Raw genomic sequence first — 12,118 nt, forward strand, 5'->3', positions numbered from 1 at the left:
TTCCCTCTAATTTTTTTTTGGTGTGGGCAGAAAAGTATAATATCTGAGCGGCACATTTTCATGACTGGGCGTGGATTGGTTAGAAACCCGGTTGTTAAGCGAATCTGGCTTCTCTGGCCCCCCTCCCCCACTGTATTTGGTTGTGAGACAGTCGCAAAAGGGGTCACGTGACCTCAAGACACAGCAACAGTCATAAATATGAAACAGCGGCCAAGTTTTGATCACATGATCATGGGGCTGCTGAAAAGGTCATAAGTGTGAAAAAGGGGCATAAGTCACTTTTTTCAAGGCTGTTGCAACTTTGAACGGTCAGTAAATGAACCGTTGTAAGTCGAGGACAACCTGCCTTCTCCCCTAGATGTTTTCTGTGGAGCTTCAAAATGGACCGCTGATCTGCTTCTAAAAGAGTGCACTGGTCAGACAGATAATCCTCAACTTCTATTCTGACCCCAATGGAGGCCAACGTTTCTATCTCTTAAGTAAGACGGTTATTAAGTGAGTTCTGCCTCACTTTGCCACCTTTCTTGCCACAGTTGTTAAGTAAATCCCTGCAGTTGCTTGTCAGAAGATCCCAAAAGATGTTCACATAACCTTAGGACACTGCCACAATCATAACTACGTTGTCAAGTGTCCAAAGTTTGATCCCATAACCCCTTTATTTTTCTAACAAAGTCCTTCCTTCCCAGAAGGAAGAATAGAAAGAATAAAATGGAAAAGGGATTAAAAGGGAATACAAAAAAAAGAAAAAAGAAAAGGGTTTGGTTCAAAGTTCTGCTTAGATTAAAGAAATTGGACTTTGAGAAGGGTTGATTAAGCTTGGGCTATTGTTTTGTTTGCTCTTTTTTAACTTTAATTATTTTTTCTATTTAGATATATGAATTTAGGAATTGCTGATCTGTTTTAATAAAGTTAGAAGTATTGATTATAATAAGATATGTAGTAGGTGATACTGATTTGGATTAATGCATAAATGGAATTGAATTTAGAATTGTTGGGGAGATTAATGATGTTAATGATTTTTAATTGATTGAAAATAGAGAATATTTAGATTTTTTTCCTTTTTTTCTTTTCTCAAATTGACTGAAATTTAAGATTAATAATTAAGTAACAAATGTAGATAAGTAGTAATTGGCTAAATGTTAGATGGGCTGAAATAATTTTTCAATTTGTGATTAGAAACATAGACATAGAAACATAGAAGTCTGACGGCAGAAAAAGACCTCATGGTCCATCTAGTCTGCCCTTATACTATTTTCTGTATTTTATCTTAGGATGGATATATGTTTATCCCAGGCATGTTTAAATTCAGTTACTGTGGATTTATCTACCACATCTGCTGGAAGTTTGTTCCAAGGATCTACTACTCTTTCAGTAAAATAATATTTTCTCATGTTGCTTTTGATCTTTCCCCCAACTAACTTCAGATTGTGTCCCCTTGTTCTTGTGTTCACTTTCCTATTAAAAACACTTCCCTCCTGGACCTTATTTAACCCTTTAATATATTTAAATGTTTCGATCATGTCCCCCCTTTTCCTTCTGTCCTCCAGACTATACAGATTGAGTTCATTAAGTCTTTCCTGATACGTTTTATGCTTAAGACCTTCCACCATTCTTGTAGCCCGTCTTTGGACCCGTTCAATTTTGTCAATATCTTCTTGTAGGTGAGGTCTCCAGAACTGAACACAGTATTCCAAATGTGGTCTCACCAGCATTCTATATAGTGGGATCATAATCTCCCTCTTCCTGCTTGTTATACCTCTAGCTATGCAGCCAAGCATCCTACTTGCTTTCCCTACCGCCTGACTGCACTGTTCACCCATTTTGAGACTGTCAGAAATCACTACCCCTAAATCCTTTTCTTTTGAAGTATTTGCCAACACTGAACTGCCAATACAATACTCAGATTGAGGATTCCTTTTCCCCAAGTGCATTATTTTACATTTGGAAACATTAAACTGCAGTTTCCATTGCTTAGACCATTTATCTAGTAAAGCTAAATCATTTACCATATTACAGACGCCTCCAGGAATATCAACCCTATTGCACACTTTAGAGTCATCGGCAAATAGGCAAACCTTCCCTACCAAACCTTCCCCTATGTCACTCACAAATATATTAAAAAGAATAGGACCCAGAACAGATCCTTGTGGCACACCGCTTGTAACCTGACTCTGCTCGGAATACTCGCCATTAACAATAACTCTCTGATGTCTACGCTTCAGCCAGCTGCAAATCCATTGAACTATCCAGGGATTAAGTCCAACCTTCACCAATTTATCTATCAGCTCTTTATGTGGAACCGTATCAAAGGCTTTGCTGAAGTCCAGGTAGGCAATATCCACTGCACCACCCTCATCCAACACCTTTGTGACATAGTCAAAGAAATCAATGAGATTAGTCTGACATGATTTGCCTTCAGTAAAGCCATGCTGATTTGGGTCTAATAAGTTATTGTTTTTTAGGTGCTGATTTATCCTCTTTTTGAGTAGAGTCTCCATCATTTTAACTACAACTGATGTCAAGCTAACTGGCCTGTAGTTACCAGCTTCTTCTCTACTGCCCTTCTTGTGAATAGGCACAACACTGGCCATTCTCCAATCCTCAGGAACTTCTCCTGTTAACAAGGATTGGTTAAACAAATCAGTCAGGGGGGTAGCAATGACAGATCTGAGTTCTTTAAGAACTCTGGGGTGGATGCCATCTGAACCCATTGCCTTATTTATCTTTAATCGTTCAAGTTCTTCTAAGACATCGGCTTCTAAGATCACTGGAGCTGAATCCGTACAGCTGGAAGCAATGCTATATCCCTCTATAGTATTATTTTGTAAGGTGTAAATGTACTATTTAGGTAAATGTACTATTTAGAGAGGGGAAAGAAATATGATATTTGTATATGTTTATGTTTTGTTTTTAATTTTCTTGTGTTAACATCTGATTGGCTATACAAGATTTTCTTGGTTTATAGAAAAATGTATAAAGAAAGAAGCATTTTGGCATAATGGTTAATAAGTTAGAAATATAATTGGTGTACTTTTTGAAGGAACATTAAGGAGGGAATTTAATTAAAAGAAAATGTATGTAACTGGATGACAAAATTAGAAAAAAAAACTTTTGCAACATTTTGAATGATTGATATTAGTTACTAACAAAATACTGCATTTTATTCATGGAAAATTAGATGGTACACTGTATTGTTTGAATGTATGTTAACAGAAAATTTTAAAAAAATTTACACCCCCCACCAAAAAAAGTCTTTCCTTCCTCTGTCCCTCCATTCATTTCATTCTTCCTCCTTCCTTCCTTCCTTCCTTCCTTGTTCTCTTCATTTCTCCTTCCTTCCCTCTTTCCTTCTTGTTCCCTCCATTTTTCCTTCCTTCCTTCCTTCCTCTCTACTTCTCTTTCCCTCCCTCTCTTTCCCTTTTCTTTCTTTCTCTCCACTTCTCTTTCTCTCTTTTCCCTCTCTCTCATTCTTTCCCTCCAGGTCTCTTTCATTTCTGTGTACTTCTCCCTCTCCCCTTCTCTCTCTCATTTGTTTCTCCTCCCTTTTTGCTCTAATTTCTCTCACCTTCATTTCTGTTTTTCTCTCTTTCCTCTCCCTTTTTCTTTCTCTCGTCGTAATCCAGAAGCAAGGGCTGCAGGACCCGGAGGGAGGCGCGGGAAGAGGCAGGCTCTCTTCCGGTGGGGGGTGCAGCTGCGGTGGCAGCGACAGAGCCCAGCAGGCAAAGGAGGAGGGGGAGGAGGAGGAAGGCAACCTCACAGAAGGGAGCCAAGGAGGAGCGATCCGCGCTTTCGTAAGCTTTCCCTGCTGGATGGTCAATCACAATCCAGCAGGAAAAGATTGACCATCCAGCAGGGAAAGTTTACAAAAGTGCAGATCGCTCCTCCTCTGCTCCTCTCTGTGAGGTGGCCTTTCTTCCTCCTCCTCCCTTCTGCTGGAGGGCAACTGACCGGCGCTGAGGAGGGTGGTGGAGAGAGCCAGCCCCTCCCCGAAGAAAACAGCTCTTTGCCTGCCAGGAATGCGGACTCTGCCGCTGCTGATCTAGAAGCTGAAGAGGGCCAGCAGCAAAACAGGGAGCTCGCACGCGCGCGCCATTTGGTGGAGAAAAGCCTTTGTCGCTCCCCCCCCTCCCCACTCCCCACCATCTACCTACCACGCAGAGTTATAGATCTGCGCTGGATTTGGAAACTGCTGCGCGGAGGTCTCAAACCTCCTACGCTGTAGCACACAGCGCAGCTTAGGGGCAACATTGATGACAGTTGCAGTGACTTGAGATCATGTGATCATCTTTTGCGATTTACTTACAAACAAAGACAATGGGGGAGCCAGATTCACTTAACAACTGGGTTACTAACTGCAGTGATTCATTAAATAATTGTGGCTAAGAAATGGGGCAAAATTCACTTAACAAATCTTTCCCTTAACAACAGAAATTTTAGGCTCAATTGTGATCATACATTGAGTACTACTATACACACACACACACACACCTATACAGTGATCCCCCGATTATCGCGAGGGTTCCGTTCCAAGACCCCTCGCGATAATCGATATTTCGGGATGTAGTGGTGCGGAAGTAAAAACACCATCTGCGCATGCGCGCCCCTTTTTCCATGGCCGCACATGCGCAGATGATGGAGTTTGCATGTGGGCGGCGGGGAAGACCCGGGGAAGACCCAGGGAAGGTTCCTTCGGCCGCCCAACAGCTGATCTGCTCCGCAGCGGGCAACGGGGGACGGGGAAACCCCATCTTCGGCTCCTCGCTGCTGCCGCGCTGCGGAGCGGATCAGCTGTTGGGCGGCCGAAGGAACCTTCCCTGGGTCTTCCCGCCGCCCAGGCAAAGGGGAAACCCCAAGATCGCTTGCCGCTTGCCGCTTGCCCGTCACCCGCTCACCCGGCCGCCCGGCCGCTCACTTGCCGCTTGCCCGTTCGCCCGCCCGGCTGCTCGCTTGCCGCTTGCCCGTTCGTCCGCCCGCCCGGCTGCTCGCTTGCCGCTCGAGAGCAAGAGGGGGAGAGATAGAGAAAGAGAGAGAAGGAAAGAAAGAGATGAGAGAGGGAGGAAGAGAGTGTGAGAGAGGAAGAAGCAAGATAGAGAAAGAGAGAGAGAAAGAAAGATGAGAAAGGAAGGGAGTGACGTCATCGGGTGGAAAAATCGCGATATAGCGTTTCGCAATGATCGAGATCGCAAAACTCGGGGGATCACTGTACATGTGTGTTTGTATATATATCCACACACACAATTATGTATGATTACCTATATACACACACACAGAGATTTCCACTTTCACTAAACATTGGATCTCTCTCTACTTGGAGCGCACATCACATCGTCACAGAAAATATTTTCTAAATTATCAACTAAGCAATGAATCCCTATTTATGTATTTCAAAAACACTGTATTATATTGTTTGTGTTTTGCACTGACAATATGAAAGCAAAATTGTGTATCTACCAGTTTGTAATTTTTTCCCAAATCACATTTTCCAATAATTTTAACAATTAAGTAACATTATTACTTACTTTATTCAGTTATGTTTCTATATAATGAAAAATAAAATAAGAAATGTATCAATTGTCTAATATTTACCTGATTTATGAGGTAGTTTTAAAACATAAGACTTCATATCCACAACATAATGGTCAAATTCTGAATCCAGTTTCTCCCATGCTTCTTCTTCACTGCTCATTGTGCTCAGTCAATAAACTATATACAGATGTGTTCTTCAAGATTACTGAAAAAAATCATTCAGAAAATTAGGACCAAATTATATCTAGCACTATAGTCATAACTTTAAAAGGGCATCAAGCATTACACAAAATATTTCCCGACACAATAGATAATACTTCTTGCCCTTATCCCTCTATATACCTTTCCGAATAGAAAGACATTTTAATTATACTGAAAATGGAAATTATATCCAAGTTGAAAGCTTTTATATTTTGCAGTTTTTATCTTAGCAGCTATTAAATTTTTCCAAATACTATATTTTATTAATAAGTTCCAATATACTGTATACAGTGAAGCATCAAATAGGATCTAATCCAAAAGCACCAATAGTCCAAAGTTCACTGCCTTGGATGGTTAAAGGAAGTTTTAGAGTTCCCACTGGAACTGGAGACAAAGCGAAAGGGAAGTTGTATGCCCAGCCAAAATACTGAGGCTCTGAATGGCCATTTAAAATACTGTACACTCAAGGGACAGTAGCTATCTTTTTTATGTACAGAAATTACAGTACATATAGCAAAGAGTTGCTTTTGATTAGCATTTTTAATGAGATATTATCAAAAATTTAACAGTTCTGTTATTTAAATTTGCTTTGCAAACAGAAATCCATGCTGCTGATTGCTTTTTTTCTCCTAGCGTACATAAAAACTGCCAGGGCATTTTTTTATTTCTTTATTGTATATCGGTTTTTTATATATTATTATTAAGTATTTTCTTAGGCTTTGTTGGTAGACTGGGGTGGCAACTAATAGTAAGCACCCAACTTACAACTTTCAGGATATAAAAAAGGAGGAATAAACCCAGTGGGATTGGGTGGCATAGTCAAAGAAAAAAGAAAGAGAGAGAGAGAGAAAGAAAGAAACAGACAGACAGACAGACAGACAGACAGACAGACAGACAGACAGACAAGAGTTGCAAGTTCCATTGTTTTCTGTGACCCAATTAGTTTAAAACTTTGAATTGTTCCTCTGAACTTGCAGCAACTGGGATATTTTGCATTTGGTTAATCACAAGTATATGAAATCTTTCATTAGGAGAAATTTAATATTTTAATACACAGCTTCAGTATTATGAGCACATGTTGAGGTAATCCCAATAAAGAATATTGTACCTGTTCTCATTACAGGGAGTCCTCAATTTATCACAACTGAATCCAAACTTTCCACTGCTGAGCAAGACAGTTATTAAGTGAATTTTGCCCCAATTTACCGTACAACCTTTCTTGCCACAAGAATCACTGCAGTTGTTAAATTAGTAACAGGTTTATTAAGTGAATCTGACTTGTCCCATTAATTTTGCTTGTCAGAAGATCACAAAAGATGACCATATGATCCCATAACACGCAATCATCATAAATATATGCCAATTGCCAAGTGTCTGAATTTTTATCATATGATCACAGGGATTCTGCATTGGTTGTAAATGTGAAAAATGGATGAGTCATTTTTTTCCACTTTTTTTCAACAGTCATTAAATGAATGGTTGTAAATTGAGAACCACCTGTATTAAAGGCAGGACATTAATTCACACATAAGAAATTTTTGTGATGATCTTCACATTCCTCACAGGATAGAATCTGAAGACAATCACAAAAGTAGGTGTAACAAAACTCATAGAAATCAGCAATCCAATTTAGCAATCCAATCAACATTTATTTATTTATTTTATTTATTTAATTGGATTTCTAGGCCACCCTTCTCCAGTGGACTCAGGGCTGCTTACACAGTAAAATCAATACAAAAATACAAAATATAAGAAACCCAATATAAATCTAATATAAAACCTAACAATTATGTCCATTCAACTGAAAACCAGTCACACACATTTACTCATACTGTCAACCGGAGCTCATTGCAATGCTCAATGGGCCCATGCCTGCCAGCAGAGGTGTATTTTTAGAGCCTTACGAAAGGCCAAGAGAGTGGGGTGGGTGGGTGCAAATCTCTGGGGGGAGTTGATTACAGAGGGCCAGAGTTGCCACAGAAAAGGCCCTTCCTCTAGGTCCCGCCATGCCACATTGCTTGGCTGATGGGACCTAGAGAAGACCGACTCTGAGGGCTGTGACCGGCTGCTGGCATACATGATGTAGAAGACGGTCCCACAAGTAATCTGGTCCTAAGCCCTACCACATGCATGTGTTTCCTACAACAACTATACTATTCACAAACATCAGTGTTATTTTCATTATCAAATCATCACAAAAACCAAGGAAATAATTACCAGTCATTCCTAACTTAGTGAATCAAGCATAGAAAATGCAGCCTCAACCTCACAAATTACTAATGCAATTATATAGTGAATCCTAATTCATAAGCGTCATTAATTATAGTATCTATAGAATTATATATAGAGAATTATGGATTCTTTCTCAGTATAACTATGTATAAAACTAAATTGAAACAAGTTTGCACAGCAAGCCACTGCCAAAAATGTATCAGTTGCTTAGCATTTTCCAATCAGAAGGGAGAAGCCACTGTTTCCAGGGGAAAAAACCAAGTTATTCTCTTAGTTCTATGAAAATGTATGTAGGATAAAGTCTTTTAATTATAATTACTTTATGCCACCCAAAAGTTTGAATCTCTAACTTATACAACAATCTCATCCATGACTGAGTAAATCAAGGTATGTATACATGTATTGTTTTGTTCACAACCCACTGAACCACATGCAATAACGGTTCATACTAGGCTAAAAATAAATAATACTAATACTAATTTTATATGTTGTAAGCCGCCCCAAGTCTTCGAAGAGGGGTGGCATATAAATCCAAATAATAAATAATAATACAAATATAAATAATAATATATAAATAATAACATAAATATGAATATAAATAATAATATAAATATAAATACATGCATACATATATATTTAATTAATTGGATTTAAGATGTTATATTATATGTTGTAAGAATCCTCAGGGGTGGCATACAAGTCCAAATAATAATAATAATAATAATAATAACAACAACAACAACAATAATAATAATAATAATAACAATAATAACAAACAAACAATGAATGTATTTGAACTAATTTGGTTCAGTAAGTCAAACCACCAAAACAGGGGTCTCCAACTTGGGCGGCTTTAAGACTTGTGGACTTCAACTCCCAGAGTTCCTCAGCCAGCAAAGCAAAGCAAAACTGACTGAGGAATTCTGGGAGTTGAAGTCCACAAGTCTTAAAGCCGCCAAGGTTTTAGAAACCCCTAACCCAGAGCCACTATGTTCGGTAGATTTGTACCCCACGGGATAGCAACACCGTACAACCGTGCACAATCTCATCACAAGCACACTTCCCCACATTTCAAGAAGAACGCTCACCGCCCTAGCAATGTGCCCAACGGGAAAGCCTGCAATCTTGGGCTCTTCGACCCCAACCTTCCTTGACTATGTAGCAGCCCCCGTTTACCTCACGCAGTCCACGGCGCCGGAGGCTTTGGGCCCCCGCTTCCCACCTGAGGGAAGGAATGCTTTTGGCACCACACAATCTCTTCACCCAAAGGGTGGGAAACGAACGCAAAGAGGTCTAAAGGAGTGAGACGCAAGCGGGGGACCGAACTGTCTCGGAGACGCTCAAACTCTGGCCCCCGACACGGCTGCGCTACCTCCACCTCCTCCTCCTACTGCGAAGGGGATACATAAGCCTGGGCTGTGCTTCAGGCCCGCGGAGGAGAGCCAGGAAGGACGCAACCGCTGCTAGGAGCTCATCCAAACGCAGCCAACGGCTCGCGCCCAACTCTCTCCCCACAGCGAGGGAGTGGCGAGCAAACCCAAGCGATTTCCGCTTCCGGTGAGAAGCTTGGCGGATGGTTGCCGCGCAACGCGGAGTTTGTGACAGTTCTTGGAACGTTGGAATTCGGTCCCGTCGGAGCGGACTTGGAGGTCAGAAAGGCTGGTGGGGTTATTTTTATTGGGGAGGGGAAGGGGGCGGACCAAGGAAGGAAAGCTGCTGCCTTTTGGAAATAAAAGACTAAAGCTCAGGTTTGGGCAGGAACAGGTAAGCTCACCTACACGCATCTTAGTGAAGGTGAGCCCCTAGGCTTTATTTATTTATTGGATTTGTATGCCGCCCCTCTCCAGAGACTCAGGGCGGCTAACAGCGACAATAAAACAGTGTACAATAGTAATTTGGTATTGATGATTAAAAATCAATTAATATAAAAACCAAACATACATACATACATACATACCATGCATAGAATTGTAAAGGCCTAGGGGGAAAGAGGATCTCAATTCCCCCATGCCTGGTGGCAGAGGTGGGTTTTAAGTTGTTTACGAAAGGCAAGGAGGGTGGGGGCCGTTCTAATCTCTGGGGGGAGTTGGTTCCAGAGGGCTGGGGCCGCCACAGAGAAGGCTCTTCCCCTGGGTCCCACCAGGCGACATTGCTTAGTTGACGGGACCCGGAGAAGATCCACTCTGTGGGACCTAACTGGTCGCTGGGATTCATGCAGCAGAAGGCGGTCCCTGAGGTAATCTGGTCTGGTGCCATGAAGGGCTTTATAGGTCATAACCAACACTTTGAATTGTGACCGGAAACTGATCGGCAACCAATGCAGACTGCGGAGTGTTGGTGTAACATGGGCATATTTGGGAAAGCCCATGATTGCTCTCGCAGCTGCATTCTGCACGATCTGAAGTTTCCGAACATTTTTCAAAGGTAGCCCCATGTAGAGAGCGTTACAGTAGTCAAGCCTCGAGGTGATGATGGCATGAGTGACTGTGAGCAGTGACTCCCGGTCCAAGTAGGGTCGCAACTGGTGCAGAAGGCGAACCTGGGCAAACGTCCCCCTCGCCACAGCTGAAAGATGTTTCTCTAATGTCAGCTGTGGATCGAGGAGGACGCCCAAGTTGCGAACCTTCTCTGAGGTTTGCAGGTAAGTACAGGTAGTCCTCGACTTACGTCCACCAGGGAGCCCCATATTATTGTTGCTAAGGGAAAGATGTGTTAAGTGAGTTTTGCCTCATTTTACTGACCTTTCTCGCCAGGTTTGGTAAGGGAATCACCACGGTTGTTAAATTAGGAACACCGTTGTTGGCATTTAGCATATGGACTTATATACTGCTCAAAAAAATAAAGGGAATACTCAAATAACACCCTAGATCTGAATGAATGAAATATTTTCATTGAATACTTGGAGTTATATTCTATTAAGTGTTCCCTTTATTTTTTTGAGCAATGTATATTGCTTCATAGTGCTTTTACAGCCCTCTCTAAGCAATTTACAGAATCGGCATATTGCCCCCAACAATCTGGGTCCTCACTTTACCCACCTCGGAAGGATGGAAAGCTGGGTCAACTTTGAGCCCTTGGTGAGATTTGAACTGCTGAACTACAGCTAGCAGTTAGCTGAAGTAGCCTGCAGTGCTGCACTCTAACCACTGTGTCACCCGAGCTCTTAATTGTGCATTAATTCAAAATGATTATATTGAGTTGAGAAATGTTAAGGTGGGAGAAAATGCAGCTGTTGTTGCAATATATGAATGCTTGTATTTATAGTCTGCCTTTATTACTTGGATAAATAAGGTAGATCTAACATACCTACTACTCTGTTGGTGGTGCAGTGGTTAGAATGCAGTACTGCAGGCTAATTCTGCTGACTGCCAGCTGGCTGCAATTTGGCAGTTCAGATCTCACCAGGCTCAAGGTTGACTCAGCCTTCCATCCTTCCGAGGTCGGTAAAATGAGGAACCAAATTGTTGGGGGCAATAGCTCTGGCAGGATTTGGGGTGAACATCTTTTGAATTGTGTGGAAGTAGGAATCGATTTCCAGAGGGAAAATTGCAGACTACAGGAACCAGGAGACCACTCAGGTGACCCGGAGGACACAGATAAACCTTCAAGTGCTTCAATGACCCTCTAAAAGGATGCAAATTACTGACTGAAAGGAATATAAATCCTTCCATTCCCCACCATCCTGTCAGAACTGAAGAAGCTTCTTGGATGAGAAGTGAAACATCTTCAAAAGAAAAAACAAGAAAGTCCAGTGTCCTCCTGAAAAAACCCCTTTGGGACAACTATGACCTAGAGGACTGAGAATCTCTACAGAGATCATGCTTATTTTATCATATTTAGGTTTGTATCCATTTTTAATCAGAATGCCAGAGTCAAGGTTGAACTGGGCAGCCTTATGCATCTAAATTATAAATAAATACACATATTTTAAAACTAGTAGTTCAGTATGATGTTAAGATCAGTGCAAGAAAATACCTTTTCTTGCAAGTCCCAGTTTTACCTGAAATTACGAATTGAGGAATTTACCTTGGTAGGTGCCCAAGACCCTGAAACGTTTCATCAGGCACACAGAGGTTAACAGTGTTGTCAGTTAACAATCTTTGAAGTGTTTGAACTGATTGGAAATGTATTTTTATAAAATACCTTGAAATTTTCAGAG

The 12,118-nt window shown here is 41.3% G+C and overlaps 1 protein-coding gene across 8 annotated transcripts in view; it reads right to left on the reverse strand.

Annotated features, from left to right (window-relative positions):
* CEP112 (centrosomal protein 112) overlaps positions 1-9,522 on the reverse strand; it is a 346,088-nt gene extending 336,566 nt beyond the window's left edge. For 2 of the 8 annotated variants that reach the window (XM_070740309.1, XM_070740311.1), the window contains exons 1-2: positions 9,136-9,480; positions 5,587-5,731 (exon numbers count right to left, since the gene is read on the reverse strand). In XM_070740309.1, coding sequence (XP_070596410.1) covers positions 5,587-5,686 — 100 coding nt within the window. In that variant the 5' untranslated portion in view covers positions 5,687-5,731; positions 9,136-9,480. Of the gene's footprint in view, positions 1-5,586; positions 5,732-9,047 lie in introns of all 8 variants that reach the window. The other 6 variants (XM_070740313.1, XM_070740316.1, XM_070740314.1 and 3 more) reach the window with 6 other exon arrangements.
* Positions 9,523-12,118: the final 2,596 nt, after the last annotated feature.

This window comes from Erythrolamprus reginae, chromosome 2 (genome assembly GCF_031021105.1).
Source record: "Erythrolamprus reginae isolate rEryReg1 chromosome 2, rEryReg1.hap1, whole genome shotgun sequence".
NCBI lineage: Eukaryota > Metazoa > Chordata > Lepidosauria > Squamata > Dipsadidae > Erythrolamprus > Erythrolamprus reginae.